This window comes from Oryzias melastigma, linkage group LG9 (genome assembly GCF_002922805.2).
Source record: "Oryzias melastigma strain HK-1 linkage group LG9, ASM292280v2, whole genome shotgun sequence".
NCBI lineage: Eukaryota > Metazoa > Chordata > Actinopteri > Beloniformes > Adrianichthyidae > Oryzias > Oryzias melastigma.
The window spans coordinates 3343174-3359898 of record NC_050520.1 but is presented as its reverse complement, the minus strand read 5'-3'; the positions used below and the strand labels follow the sequence as shown (position 1 = coordinate 3359898).

The window sequence follows — 16725 nt, the reverse complement described above, 5'->3', positions numbered from 1 at the left end:
AGTTATAGTTTCGTTAAAAAAAACATTGCATTTGGTCATTACCACAAGATCTGTTGAGATTAATAAAGTTCTGAATATTGATATTTGTTTCATAGCTCATTGTCATTATTGTCTAATTTTTCCACTAGTCGATTACTGTTGATTTACTCTTCATGTCCAGTAAATTTCATGAAAAAAAAAAAACAATTAGCAGGTACTGTTTTTTTCATTCGCAAGCCTCCATGTCCAAGAATTGAACGCTGGAAGATGAGGTCACGTGACCGAATTTAGCAAGCTGATTGGCTGCAAGCGATGTCTACAGGCATACAGGAGCAGATTTCTGTATGATTATTTGATATGGAAATGAATATTGATTTAATACCAAATTTGTGACTTAATTCTTGTAGTTCCCTTGATTAGCTTTCCAACTATATCCCTCTTTTGTGGATTGGAAAAATAATGAGAAAGTTTTGACAATTTAAAGACTCTAATCTTTGTTTCTGGTCACATAAATGTCACTGTTTTGCTGTTTATTCAGGAATAAAATTATACCCTACTTTTGATCACTCAACGTGCCCTAACTGTCTTATTCTTTGAGCTATCTTAATGATCTCTATATCATTTGAATGGTCTCTTTCAACCCTTTCCGGTGATATAAATATCAGAGCAATCAACTTAATTTGAACATTTTTGTCACATACCTACAAAAAGTGACTCTGAAATGATCAAAGAGTGGATGGAGGTGATGGCAGAAACTATATTGAAGGGTAAAACAGGGACAGCAGCTTTAAGAAAAGGTCCAACAGATCCACATGTGTGGTGCTGAGTTACGTTCATCCTGCCAGAATGTGTTTCCCTGCTCTCAGGCATCACTGATAACATGCGCATCACTGATAACACTCATATTGTCTTCAAAACAGCATTAAAAGAAGGTGGATGAAGGAAAAGACAATTCTTCATGTGAATTGGTGACTGCTGCTCTGTCTTTTCAGAAGAAACTGGTCATTCTGCAGATGGATCTGGAGGAGATTTGTGAACATTTTCCTTCATTGAAGGAAATTAAAGGGTCAATGTCACTGCTTATTCTGAGTATCAAATAGATGATTAAAAACTTTGACTTGTTTTGATGGCTTTACTTTGGGAGACCAGCCTTTGATCTTTGATAAAAATGTCTTCTTAGTGAAGAGTGATGTCATTTTTTTTAAAAAAGAGGCCGCACATTGTTACAAATGGGCGAGTGCATGATCCCTCCAAATGTAGCTTTTAGATTTGCAGGCTAATGTGGAGTTAAATCCCTTATGGGGGATTTGGACTCTATGGGGTCCAAATGACTCCAACCACATAATGCTACGTGATTCCTACCATGACAAATGTGGACAAAGGTGGACAGACTTTATGTCATGTAAAGGAAATCGGGGCCGATCACGTGATTGGGGACTCGATCGGAATCGGACTCCTTTGTCTGATCAGGATCGGATATTTCATTTATTCTCATTATGATCAGAGCTTTATATTTTCTCTTATCATTACGGATAAATACTCCACTCCAAGTCTGCATGTCATGAAAAGATCACAAAATGTCGTTACCAAAAAACGCAGCAGAAAACGGCAGCAGCTCAAGCAGAAGGCTAACTTGTAAACAAAGCTAGCTAGAAAGATAACTTCCAGGACCAATAACTTTTTTAAAAACGCTTTAAACTGACAGCAAGTGTCTCTATTAGTTTGTCATAACTCTTCGTGCAGCAGACAGATGGCTACAAAGCAGCTGCTAACTGCTACATGCTAGCGCCGTGATTTAACTCCTTAGGACCCGAGCTGTCCTTTGATATGCCTGTTTTATTTATCTGACAGAGAAATAACAGTTAAGAAAATTAACTACTGTGGTAATAAAACTGAAAATGTGATGTCTTAAGAACTTAAAAATAAGCACATAACCTTAAAAAGAACTAAATAAATACAACTAATACATGAAAACTAATAATGTTATCAGCTATTCATGAACACTCATCAAATGTTATGCTAAAACAAAGTCATAATTTATTTTTAAGAATTTTAAATGAGAACAGGAATCACATTTGGTCAAAAATGTTCAATAGCTCTAAAGATGTTAAAGCTAAAGTATCTAAACTTTCTCACATGACTAATTATCACTTATATAACAAGAAAATAGTATTTTTCCCCTAGTTTATATTTGCTGTATTTTTACTTGTTTATTAAATAAAGCTACGTCACAGAAGTGTTTTATTTAAGTTTTTAATGATAAAAGAAGGTTAATGGAATATAAATAAGGGACAACACAAATCTGTTTGTTTAATTTCTTCATGTTTTAAATGTCTTATAAAAGTATCGTATCGGGACTCGGTATCGGCAGATACACAAAATCAAATGACTCGGAATTGGATCGGGCCCAAAAAAACCTGATCGGGACATCCCTAGTCACAGCGCTGCGTGAATGGACCATTTCCTTGTGACGTGATGGGGGATCAAAGATCCTTGTAGGAAGAGAGGTTCACTCTTTACTAAACCGAAAAATGCAAACAGACTACAGATCAAGCGTGTATTTTTGTCGTACCTTAGCGCGCCACTGTGCCCTAGGTTGCTGACCCCTGTCCTAGAGTCTGTGACAGCGTGTCTGGATTTCTCCCACAAAAATAATCCAAACTTCTTCAAAGATGGACGCACATACCAAATATCTGCCTTTAGCAGGCCTGTTCAAGTAAAAAGATTTTAATTTAAAACAGGAGGAGGAGTTCAGTTGACATAGAATGTCCTGCAGTTCTTTACTGTTTATGGGTTGAAACTGAGCCATTGGGTTTATACTGGTTTCTTGTGGATAGGGTTCATATCCTGAACTTGTAGTTGGTGAAACAATTGTTTGTCTAATGTTTTTGATTTTGTCCCTGAAGAACTTGGCAAAGTCATTTCAGGCTTTGGTGGAGTAAAGTTCTGGTGCCACTGACACAGGGGGTTTTGTCAACCTGTCGACTATATTAAATAAGGCCCGAGCATTATGGGAGTTTTTGGTAATAATGTCAGAAAAATAGGACTCCCTTGCATTGCTCAGTTGTAAATTATATAAGTGAAGTTTCTCTTTATAGATGTCATAATCTACCTGTAGTTTAGATTTTCACCATCCACATTCAGATTTCCGACGCGTCTTTTTCCATTCTTTACAAGAATGGAATTTCTCCATGGAGATTTTCATCGCTTCACTCACACTTCACAACACGCACGCGGCTCATGCACGGTTGTGCCGGGTTTGGGGAATGGGGAGTAGTGGTCTTAAAGTAGCAACACGTTCAAAGGAACAAACACCTATTTGTGCTGGAATTTACTGAAGACAGGAGGCAGCTGGAAGATATACGGTATTCTGCATCTGAAATGAAAGTTTTCTTTGCTGATAATCACTAGCTCTGGAGAGAAATTGGGTGTTGGTGTTAGTCTGAGGGCGGAGCTGTCAGAGCAAACTCTTTCTGGATGGAGCAGTTGATCTCAAGGCAAGGCAAGTTTATTTGTATAACACATACCATGTACAGAGACAATTCAAAGTGCTTTACATAAAACATTAAAAGAAACAATCAAAAGAAATACAAAAAAATTGATCATTAAAATAAAATTAAAAGAAAGTAAAAAGATTTTAATTTAAAACAAGCATAGATAAACAGTGCGGACGTAAACTTTTGAATACATATTAATCAAATGCAACTGAGAACAGGTGAGTCTTTAACCTGGATTTAAATACACTGAGTGTTTCAGCAGATCTAATGTTTTCTGGAAGTCTATTCCAGATCTGTGGAGCATAGAAGCTGAATGCAGCTTCTCCATGTTTAGTTCTGACTCTAGGAAGTGATAAAAGACCGGATCCAGATGACTGGAGAGGTTTGGCTGGTACATACTGGGTCAGGAGGTCAGTCATGTATTTTGGTGCTAAAGCATTCAAAGCTTTATAAACCAGTAACAGAACTTTAAAGTCTATCCTCTGACAGACAGGTAACCAGTGTAAAGACCTCAGAACTGGACTGATGTGGTCTACTTTCTTGGTCCTTGTGAGAGCCCGAGCAGCAGAGTTCTGAATAAGCTGCAGTTTCCTGATGGATTTTTTTGGTAGTCCTGTAAAAACACTGTTACAGTAATCAAGTCGACTAAAGATGAAAGCATGCACTAGTTTCTCCAGGTCCTGCTTAGACATAAAATCTTTAATCCTTGAGATATTTTTTAGATGATAAGAGGCTGATTTAGTGACTGCCTTAATGTGTTTATCAAAATGTCGGTCTGTGTCTATCACTACACCCAAGTTTCTGGCCTGGTTGGTAGTTTTTAGTTGAATAGATTGAAGCTCTGTAGTGACGTCCAACCTTTTTTCTTTAGCCCCAAAGACAATAACCTCAGTTTTGTTTTTGTTTAACTGAAGTAAGTTGTGACACATCCAGTCATTAATGTCCTCAATGCATTTACCAAGAGCCTGTACAGGGCCTCGGTCTCCTGGTGTCAGTCGAATATATATCTGTGTGTCATCTGCATAGCTATGGTAACTAATGTTGTTGTTCTTTATAACCTGGGCCAGTGGGAGCATGTAGATGTTAAATAGAAGTTGTCCCACGATGGAGCCTTGGGGCACTCCACATGTAATTTCTATTGGCTCAGAAGTGAAGTTACCAATTGACACAAAATATGTCCTATTTTCTAAGTACGTTTTGAACCAGTTTAGTACTGGCCCAGTGAGACCCACCCAGTTTTCCTGTCGTCTCAGTAGTATTGCGTGGTCGACTGTATCAAACGCAGAACTGAGATCCAGTAAAACTAGCACTGACATATTTCCACTGTCTGTATTCAAATGTATCTCATTAGTCACTTTGGTCAGAGCCGTTTCAGTGCTGTGGTTCTGTCTGAAGCTGGACTGGAAGACATCATAGCAGTTGTTTTTAATTAGGAATTCATTTCGCTGATGGAAAACAGCTTTTTCAATGATCTTACTTAAAAATGGCAGGTTTGATATCGGTCTGTAGTTGTTAATTTGAGTTTTGTCTAGACTGTCCTTTTTTTAGGAGAGGTTTGATTACAGCTGTTTTCAGTGGTTCTGGGAAAACGCCAGATGTTAATGACAAGTTGACAATCTGGAGCAGGGCTGGTTCCAGGATCTTTGAAACTTTTTTGAAAAAGCTTGTGGGTAGAATATCCAGACAGCAGGAGGAGGAGTTCAGTTGACATAGAATGTCCTGCAGTTCTTTACTGTTTATGGGTTGAAACTGAGCCATTGGGTTTATACTGGTTTCTAGTGGATAGGGTTCATATCCTGAACTTGTAGTTGATGAAACAATTGTTTGTCTAATGTTTTTGATTTTGTCCCTGAAGAATTTGGCAAAGTCATTACAGGCTTTGGTGGAGTAAAGTTCTGGTGCCACTGACACAGGGGGTTTTGTCAACCTGTCGACTATATTAAATAAGGCCCGAGCATTATGGGAGTTTTTGGTAATAATTTCAGAAAAATAGGACTTCCTTGCATTGCTCAGTTGTAAATTATATAAGTGAAGTTTCTCTTTATAGATGTCATAATCTACCTGTAGTTTAGATTTTCACCATCCGCATTCAGATTTCCGACGCGTCTTTTTCCATTCTTTACAAGAATGGAATTTCTCCATGGAGATTTTTTCCTACCAGAGATCGCCTTCAGCTTACTAGGAGCAATATTATCCATGATATGTGACATGTTGGAATTAAAAGTATTAATAAGTTCATTGCCTGAATACCCTGAGTCTGATTGAACATCTCACTAGTATTTTCAGTTATATACCGTTTTGTGATCTCCTCCCTCAAAACATTTGTGTGTACTGGAATTGTGCTCTCACAGAAAACACAGCAGTGATTAGACAGACCTAAATCACATACAGTCACCTTAGAGATGTTCAGACCTTTGGAAATCAATAAATCAAGAATATTCCCTCTGTTGTGTATGGGCTCTGTTACATGTTGAGTCAACCCAAAATTGTCCAGAGTGTTTATCAGGTCCTTAGTCCCTTTGTTCTCAAGATTTCCATAATGGATGTTAAAATCTCCAGCCATGATCATACAGTCAAAATCAAGACAAATTATAGACAGCAGTTCACTAAACTCAAGGTTAAATTCTGGACAGTATCCAGGGGGGCGGTAGATATTTATAAATATGGTTTTGAGTGAGGCCTTCATCTGTAGGGCTACATAATCAAAACATAGATAGTTTCCGAAAGATAACTTTTACACTGAATCATTTCATTGAACAAAACTGCCCCCCATAAAGACCTGACATTTAAAAGTGCTAACTTGGGAGGTCTAGGAGTAATAATATTTTCATTTACCTTCTGTTTCTGGAAATGCGCAGAGGAAATGTTTACCTCTTTTAAACTCCTTTGTTTGCGTTTTGGCCAGATTACATTCCTCCTGTTAGTGACAAGTACAGAAACGGTGTGTGTTTCTAGAGAACAGGGTCCCAGGTTTTTCTGGAGAACATCATGACTGTTGGTATTTTCCCAGCCTGGACCCTCAACACATCAAACATCTGACTGCAGGGACAGGATATGATGTTGTACAGGAGAGGGTGGGGCTTTACGTTGTCCCTTCAAACGTTCTGGTGACAGAGTTATGGGGGACAAAAATGGATTGGCCAGAGGGGTAGATCGAAGCCCAATCCCGACTCGTTCCATCATCTGCTTGGTGAATTTCAGGTGGGGTGAAGAGGGGGAGGGGGAACCGTCAGGAGTTTGTTGGTTTGGTCGTTTTGGGAGGGTCCGTCGTCCTCGTTGTTTTTCCTCTTCCGGTGCTCGGAGGCAGGTTTCCCGTTTTTGATGTTTCCCTCCAGTGGGGGCAGCTCCATTCCTCGTGTGGATCCAGTCTGTGTCTGGCCTTGACACTCAGATAAATTTATCTCAGTCTTGGCATGACGCAGGAAGTAAAAAAGATTGGAGGAGAACAATTTAACTCTTGATTTGTTTAAACTGAATCCATTTTCTTTAAAAAGATGTTTGCGTTCCCAGAAAATGTGAAAGTTGTTGATGAAATTAATTCCGGTGTCACCACATGTGGCAGAAAGCCACCTGTTCAGTGCCAACAGCCTGCTCAATCTCTCTTCTCCTCCTCAAATTGTTGGAATGGGACCGCTGATAAAGACAGCTGCATTCATGGAGCTCACAGTTCTTATCAGTCCAGTGAAGTCTTGCTTTAAAACTTCAGATTTTTGCTTGGACACATCATTTGACCCTGTGTGTAGTACAATGTTTTGTACTGTCGGATACTTTGCCACAGTTTGCAGTATTCTCTCCTGCATGTCACTGACCATGTCGTTTGGAAAGCACATGACTTTAGTGTTTCTGCTGCAGAACCACTGAACATCTTTTACAGTGGAATCACCCACAATCAGAGTCTCAGGCCGAGCCTTCAGCTTTCTTTCTGGCCGTTTACCTTCTGATGGGTTACAGGTCCCCCTCGTGCTGCTTTCCAGTGGATAGTCGTTGGGTAATCCGGGGTCATCTGACAGTGGAGCAAATCTGTTTTGCAGCGTCACCGCTCCGTTCATGCTTGGCTTCTTTCCTTCTTTCCTCCGGCGTACGGAAGTAGATGAGGTCCTCTGTCTCGTAGGAAGAGAAGGCCAGTCAGCCTCAGAGGCTTCAGCTCTCTGCGGGGGGTCGGTCCTCCCATGTCCTCCAATTCTCCAGCTGTTGGACTTATTCTTTGGCTTTACTCCAAGATGGTTCCAGGGAGGATTATCTTTCGATTGTTTGTTATTGTCCACAGATGTTGTCTTTTCCTCCGTAGAATCTGTGCCATTTAGCTACGTGTTAGCTTTCTCTTCTCTGCTGAGATGAGGTAGTTGCAAAGTTGTGTTGTTTCCATACAGTCCATTTACCTCCACGTTCACTTCTATGTGGCGAACCTTTGTTTCCAGCGCTGTGATCTTCTCCAGAAGGTCTTGGTAATCCTTTGTGGAAAGGGAAGGCATCTTGCTGCTAGTTAGCTTTGTGTTAGCTGCTGCTCCGTATATCAGGCTTCAGCTGCGTGAAGGCAAAGTACACGTAGTGCTCAAGATAAAATGTTTTAAGACGAATGCAGGAAAAAATCCTTTTGTCTAAAGTAAAAAAGAAAAATAAATCTGACCCGAAAGTTTAAAAGTACTCAAAAGTTATTTCTGGTGTGATTAAAAAATAGAAAAGGAAAATAATCAGCGAAAATTAAAAGCAGAAGGGGGAGCAAAGCAATGTGCGTCCGCACTGTAGCAAAGCAGGAAGTTGCTAGCACGTTTCCAACCGCTCGTTTTCATGGATATGGGAGGGACTGCGTCAGACAGTGCAGGATTTTAGAGGATTACTCTTAATTGCATGAACAAATACCGCTTTGGGGTTCTTTTTAGTGAGGAATGAACAGTAGAATGCATTTAAAACCTCAAAAAGTAGAATTTTTAATAGTATTGCCCTACCAATAATCATGACTTTTATTTAGAATTGTGCTACGTTATTGTACTATATTTTTACAATGGTATACTTTTGTTTTGTATTCATCAAATGTTCAATAAAGATAATAAATTAATAAAAATATTTAAAAATAAAACCTCCAACAGTTATGTGTAAGTTATGCATTTAATTCCTGTAAAGTTCTGCGTCATCAGTTTTCTGACTAGCTACTTTGAACTAAGATTGCAAAAAATATCCAGCTCAATGGCCTTGTGGTAGAGTGTCCGCCCTGAGATTGAAAAGTTATCAGTAGTAGGTAGTTCAAATCCTGGCCGAGTCATACCAAAGACTGGGACCCACTACCTCACTTGCTCAATAGTCAGCCTTTAGGGATTGGACTGGGGGTTAAACCATCAAACGCGGCTATGTCTGCAGCTCGCGGCTCCCCCAGCACAAATTTTACACACTTAGGCGTGTGACAAATAGTGGGACTTTAACTTTTAATATCTGGTGGAAACTTGATATTTTCCCACTTTCTTGAAGCAGATATCCCGGCTAAATAATATTAAAGAGTATGAGACTTTCTCCATAAATTGCTTCCATAACGACACTTCTACCCACCGCGGGGGAAGAAGGGTCTTTGTGCCGGTTGGTGTGTACATTCCACCACAGGCCCACGTAACAGAGGCATTACAGCAACTCACCCACCAGGTTATAGATGTTGAAAAAACCCACTTGACTCGACCTGTCTCCCCCTTCCCTCCATTCAGCACCTGTACTGGTCCAGGGTCAGGAAGCGGGTTGGTCAAATCTCGACAGACCCTTCACATCCAGTCTTTTCAGTCCAGTGAGATAACATCAGCACAAAGAACATTAGCTGATCCACTTCGAGCGCAGCAGCTTTTACTGGAGAAAGAAGTTAGAATTTAAACGGTTACAACAGCCAATCTAACAATATGCTAGTAGCGAATAAATGCTGCTAAAAGTACCAAAAATATTTAAAAAACATTACACATTTCTCCAGCAGCTAAGCCAATATTACAATTGTGGTGTTAGGCAATATTATATGTTTACTTTGATATGATCTGAAGGGTGCATGAAAATGATGTCACTGCAGCGCCAGCATGCGTGCCACGTAGGATTCGGTGAGACGCTCATGAGAGACGCACATGAGAGGCCTGTTCGGTGAAATAAGATCTAACAAGCAAGCAGTTGGACCCTTGTTATTTCTTTTGGATAACACGACAACACTTAGCAATAATACTTTAACAAATTATGCTAATTTCCACTAATGAGATAGTGCTGATGTTACCTTGCTGGGAATCTCCTCTTTCATCTAAGATTTCCCACAATCCTTTCCTCTTATACCGTAGTGCAGGTACAATATTTCCCTACGATGTGGTGCCAAATTTCCATTTTACAGAATTAAACAATAAAGTTAAAGTTTATTTTGTTTTATTTCCTAGTTGTCACACACCTAGGTGCGTGAAATTTGTTTTCACATTTGACCCCTTCCCTGGGGGAGTGGTGAGCTGCAGATACTGCTGTGCTTGGGATCCATTTGATTTTTTTTTAACTCCAAATCCAACCCCTTAATGCTGAGTGTCAAGGAGGGAGGCACTGGGTCCCATTTTTGAAGTCTTTGGTAAGATTCAGTCAAAATTTGAACTCACCACCTTCCAATCTCAGGGCTGACTTCCAACACAAGGCCAATGAGGTGGTTGATAATAATAATATTTATATGTTACACATACACAAAAATGCAAATAACAAAAGCCAAAATACAAAGTGTTAGAATATTATCTGCTCAACTGACAGGTGGATATTTTCAATAGAACCTTCATCATTGGAGGGCATACCATGGTCCGGGTGAATACTCGATTCTGATTGGCTGCTGGGTGTGGATATAAAAGTGATAATGCACAGTAATAACGCACACCTAAAGAAGAAGTTCCGGTCACACAGACCAAACGTTCAATATCACTCCGCAGGGTTCTTTAAAACACATTTTTCCTTCATCATCTGGACAAAACAAGCGGTAATGGATAAACTTTCTGTCTGAACTGATGCTTTATTTAACTTATTGTAGCGACCAGCATTTATATTGTCTTCCTTTTGTAAGATAAATTAATATTGACATATTAGTCAACCCTCCACCCCATAATGTTCGGCTTAACTTCGGTAATTTGTTTATTAAATTAGTTATTCTCCCACTAATAAGACACAGCAGTCGGCATGAAAGGTGTAGTCTTCTGTTTCACCACAAGAGGGAGTTTCCACTTTGGGAGCAGCTTAGAAGAGCAAATCTGCCGTGAAATGAAACACAGACAGAAGCTGTTTGTGTTCTGTTTATGTTCTAGCTGCTCACTGAAGGCTTAACTTCAGAAAAAGAAGAAAATATCAACATTTGTCCGCAACACTTTACCGCTGCAGCTGAGGTCTGTAACGGCTTCCGGCTTCATGCCGTGTTCCATGTCACCGTGACAACAAGCCGCATCACGGATCAAATAGTCCGCTTATTGTGAAAAAATGAGCTAAACCAAAGAAATAACAATAGTAAAATACTAAATATGATTGAATATTTATTTCTTTTGTAAATTACCATGGTATAAGCGGGATAATACCCTCTGAAGTGTGCATTGCTTCGAAGTGTGCATCACATCGGACGGTTTAGGCCTCCGTGCATTAATTTCATGCGTTAATTTCTCATAATGCACACTTTGGAGGGTATTATCCCTTACTTAAACCACATTCAGCTGTCAGCTTTGCCCGCCTAAACTGAAGTCACTTCATACACTGGCGGTGGTATGGCCATTTTGTGTAACGTCACTGTGAAAAGGCTGTCGCAGTAACGGTGTGCGTGTGTGTGGGCGCAAAACCATCAATAAGAATAATAAACAACATGGCTATAAATAATCATGCCAGTTTTATTTGTTTATTGTAACCCTTCTGCTATCCTAGGTATGTTGACGTTGGGAGTGGGGTGATCTGGACCCCAAGAGATAGCCCACTGAACTTTTTTTTTCCTCTCCTGGAACAGTGCGCTGCCAGCACCGTCCCCAGCCTAGCCAAAAACGCGTGCTTTCTCCGCAGAGCTAACAGCGCTCAGCAAAACACTTTCATTTTAAATGCATAATTTCAATTGTGTCTTGTCTTCAATAAATTTCAAGTCTAACAGGTGTTCATTACTCTGAATGCCAGGCTCCTTTAAGATGCACACACACACCCTGGTCAGGTACAATCGGGTAAACGTGGGGTGTATTTGTGTTGTGAACCAGCGTAGTGATGGTTCGGCCAACTAAAGGCAAGCATCTTAGCAAGAGTTTGGATGTTGTTTGTTTTCGTGGGTGAAACACAGACATCGTGCTGAGGCTGGCTGCAGGATGACATCAGGAAATGGATCACACATCAGTGTAAGGGTGGAGTCATCCGGATCCCATAAGATAGCACGAGGGATAAACTGTGAAGTAGCGCACCACAATTTATACCAAGTAAGTATAGTGGCATTGTAGCAAGGATAAAAGTAATTAGATTGATTACCCCAAAACTTAACTCAAAATGCTGTTAGTAATGCTGTTATACTACTATGGCATTACACTGTGAAGATGCCAGTCCCTTTCACATGGGGAAACTGCACACAAAAACAACTTGACAACTAGGGAACACATATTTCATGCAGCTATTATTAAACACGACAAAGCAAAACTGCCAAAGTTAAATACATAACCACCTGAAGCCACTTAGTAATTTTCCACCACACTGTCATCCTTTAAGCTCAAATCGATGCCTGATATTTTCAAAGTGCTGTTCTGAGCATTTGCTTTATTCATCTGCAGGTACTGGCATGGAGAAAACTTGCCCTTTGATGGCCCAGGGGGCATTCTTGCTCATGCCTTCTTCCCCAAAACACACAGACAGGGCGATGTTCACTTTGATTTGGATGAGACATGGACCATTGGGAATCACTTGGGTAAGAGTCAGAAATATTGCTGTTTCTAGATTGCAGATTTTACTTTTTAAATTCAAATAAAACCCCAACCGTGCACTGTAACACCAGCATTGTTTGCTTGGTCAGACACTGAGCAAAGTTCACAAAGTTCTTAAGTCCACACTTCAAAACTTTCTCTTATTTGAACTGTGGTACCAGTTGCCTCTTTTTTTTCTTTAAAGTACCAGTTCCAGAATTAGATTTTATATTAGATTGGGTTTAATTCAACGGATAGCCTAATCTTCTTTGACGGTCTTCTTTGCAAATTTTAAGGTGTAGTTAATTTCACAGAACTACTGAACAGGTCTTGATTACTAATACTTTACAGTTTTTGAATGTGCCTTTTAGAATATTCTTGATTTATTGATTTCCAAAGGTCTGAACATCTCTAAGGTATGTGATTTACGTCTGTCTGATCACTGCTGTGTTTTCTATGAGAGCACAATTCCAGTACACACAAATGTTTTGAGGGAGGAGATCACAAAACGGTATACAACTGAAAATACTAGTGAGATGTTCAATCAGATTTTCTCTCTGACTCCTCCCCTCTCAGGGGATTCAGTCAATGAACTTGTTAATAGCTTTAATTCCAACATGTCACATATAATGGATAGTATTGCTCCTAGTAAGGTGAAGGTGATCTCTGGTAGGAAAAAATCTCCATGGAGAAATTCCATTCTGGTAAAGAACGGAAAAAGAAAATGTTGGAAATCTGAATGCAGATGGAGAAAATCTAAACTACAGGTAGATTATGACATCTATAAAGAGAAACTTCACTTATATAATTTACAACTGAGCAATGCAAGGAAGTCCTATTTTTCTGGCATTATTACCAAAAACTCCCATAATCCTCGGGCCTTATTTAATATAGTCGACAGGTTGACAAAACCCCCTGTGTCAGTGGCACCAGAACTTTACTCCACCAAAGCCTGTAATGACTTTGCCAAGTTCTTCAAGGACAAAATCAAAAACATTAGACAAACAATTGTTTCATCAACTACAAGTTCAGGATATGAACCCTATCCACTAGAAACCAGTATAAACCCAATGGCTCAGTTTCAACCCATAAACAGTAAAGAACTGCAGGACATTCTATGTCAATTGAACTCCTCCTCCTGCTGTCTGGATATTAGTATAGTAAACAGGAAATATTTTGTGTCAATTGATAACTTCACTTCTGAGCCAATAGAAATTACATATGGAGTACCCCAAGGCTCCATTCTGGGACCACTTGACCAGGTGATTTGCGATTGCAATGTGGAGCTGCTAGTGGTAAGCATCAGACCCTACTATGTCCCACGTGAGTTTTCACACGTCATCCCGCTGTGTGTTTACATCCCTACGAGGGCGGAGGCACAGGTGGCTCTGGAAATCATTTACAATGCAACCACAGAACTACAACACAAGCACCCGGGGGTGTTCGTCATTATATCTGGTGATTTTAGCCACGTTCCCCTGGATGCTACTCTACCTACGTTCCATCAATACATTCACTGCCCCACAAGAATGAACAAAACATTTGACCTTCTGTATGCCAACACTCTGGATGCATATTCAGCCACCCCACTCCCACCCCTTGGGAAATCTGACCACAACCTCATTCACCTGCAGCCCAGCTACACCCCTCTGGTAAAGAGACAATTAGCCACCACCAGACAGGTCAGGAGATGGTCTGCTGGAGCTGAGGAGGCTCTCAGAGGCTGCTTCCAGAGCACTGACTGGAGTGTACTGATCGGATCTCAAAAAAATGACGGGCTGCATGACAGACTACCTTAACTTCTGCATTTACATGGTGGTTCCTGTCAGAACTGTCAGATGCTTCTCTAACAACAAACCCTGGGTCACCTGTGAAGTTAAGGCAGTTTTGAACAGGAAGAAGAAGGCTTTCAGACAGAAGGATCGGGAAAAGATGAGGAAGGCACAACATGAACTTAAAGCCTGCATGAAGGAGGCCAAAGAGGCATATGGAAGGAAGCTAGAGAAGAAGCTAAAGGAAAACAACTTGCGGGAGGTGTGGAACAGCATGAAGATTGTGACTGGCTGCAGCAAAAGGAGGACAGTACAGCATGTGGGAGTCAGGACAGAGCTGAGGAACTTAACACCTTCTTCAACGGATTCAGGTCCCCCCAAGCTGCCCTCCTTGTCACCAGCCCTCCTCTGCTGCAGCACCCCTCCAGCCTTCCCATCCATCCTGCCTCTGTTCACCATTTTCCTGCCTCCTCCGTGCCTCTGCTTCAGTCTCCAGGTCCCAGCTGGCTCTCCTCTCCCATCACTGCGGATCAAGTGAGCAAAGAGCTGAAACGGCTCCACCCCAGGAAGGCAGCAGGCCCCGACTAAGTGTCAACTCGGCTCCTAAAGGCCTGCGCTGCTGAATTGGGTGACCCCCTACAGCAGGTTTACAACCTGAGCCTGCAGTTGGGGAGGGTCCCATCACTGTGGAAGACATCCTGCATTGTTCCTGTGCCTAAGAAGAGTCACCCCAACGAGCTGAATGACTACCGGCCGGTTGCCCTCACCTTTCACGTCATGAAGACGCTGGAGCGGCTGGTCCTGCAGCTCCTGGGACCACAGGTGCAGAGTGATAGGGACCCTCTCCAGTTCGCTTACCAGCCAAAGATGGGAGTGGAGGACGCTGTACTATATCTTTTACACCGGGCTCTCTCCTACCTGGACGGGGGAGGCTGCGCTGTCAGAATGCTCTTTTTTTACTTTTCCAGTGCTTTTAATACCATCCAGCCCCTCCTTCTACAGCAGAAACTCCTCTCCTTTGGGGTAAACTCCCAGCTGGTCTCATGGATTACAGACTACCTGACAAACAGGCCACAGTTTGTGAGGATGGGGAGTTGCAGCTCCTCCATGCTGACTGGCAACACAGGAGCCCCACAAGGAACCGTGCTCTCGCCTCTCCTCTTCACCCTTTACACCACCGACTTCCACTACAACTCTGATACATGTCACATGCAGAAGTTCTCTGACGACACTGCTATTGTGGCATGTATCAAGGAGGGTGAGGAGGGGGAGTACAGGCAGCTGGTGGAGGACTTTGTTCAATGGAGCCAGCGGAACTGCTTCCACCTGAATACCACCAAGACCAAGGAGATGGTGCTGCGGTTCAGCCCATCATCATTGATGGAGCAGAGGTGGAGGTAGTGGACTGCTACAAATACCTGGGAATCCTGCTGGACAAGAGCCTGAACTGGTCAGCAAACATGGACTGCATCTACAGGAAGGGGCAGAGCAGGCTATACTTTTTAAAAAGACTCGTCTCTTTTAACATCTGCTCGGAACTCCTTTTTACGTTCTGTCAGTCCATTGTTTTCAGTGCTTTGTTTTATGCAGTGGTGTGTTGGGGGGGGTGCAAACAAAAAGGACTTGAAAAAACTAAATCGCCTGATCAAAAGGGCGGGCTGTGTGGTGGGTCGAAACATGGAGACGGCAAAGGTGGTGGCTGAGCGGAGGATGCTGACCAAGCTGGAGAGCATAATGAGGAACATTGGTCACCCTCTACACGGAGTGTTCGCCGCCCAAAGGAGCGTCTTCAGCAACCGCCTGCTTGATTTAAATTAAAATATTTTTACTTTCTTTTAATTTTATTTTAATTATCAATTTTTTAGTATTTCTTTTGATTGTTTCTTTTAATGTTTTATGTAAAGCACTTTGAATTGTCTCTGTCCATGAAATGTGCTATACAAATAAACTTGGCTTGCCAACTTGCCTTAGCTTTTACCCACATTCTCTCAACCATTTCATTTCTGTATGTTGTTTCTAGAGGGTTCTTCTATATTTATATGAAGGTCATATGCTACAGTTCCATTTCATTTTCCATTAAAAAATGAGATCTGATAAAAAGTAAAAGTGGATAAATAGAGAGGTCTATCTAAAGGCCCGGTCCTACAGGATTTGACGGCCATATCACAGGTAAAAAATTTAGACGCGCTAACTTTTGGACAAAATTGATCGATAAACGCATGTTCAAGAAATAGCAGTGATACAGACGCTGGAACCCATTGCATTGCCACTCCACTGGTAGAGCACTGCTTTATGTGTAAGTGGGCCCCATTCCCATGGGTAACACAAACAAGGGGTTCACACCCGTGCATACGTGTTATTTTGATGCCAAGTTACCACTGCTGGATCGCGTCTAATCACGGCCATTCCACTGCCCAATCACGGCTTATGGCGGGGTCACACTAGATGCGGAAGTGCCACTAAGCGGCGCGGAGCAGAGTGCGCGCGAAGTCCGCTCCACTCTCCAGGTCACACCAGAAGCAAATTTTTCCGCGACGGTCGACAGGTGCTTCTGCTAGAGCTATTGCTTTTTTTTTTTTTTTTTTTTTTTTT

At 41.4% G+C, this 16725-nt stretch overlaps 1 protein-coding gene across 2 annotated transcripts in view; it reads left to right on the top strand.

Annotated features, from left to right (window-relative positions):
- LOC112148611 (stromelysin-3) overlaps positions 1-16725 on the top strand; it is a 131725-nt gene that overhangs the window by 85717 nt on the left and 29283 nt on the right. For both annotated transcript variants that reach the window (XM_024275854.2, XM_036213427.1), the window contains exon 4: positions 12233-12366. In XM_024275854.2, coding sequence (XP_024131622.1) covers positions 12233-12366 — 134 coding nt within the window. The remainder of the gene's footprint in view (positions 1-12232; positions 12367-16725) is intronic.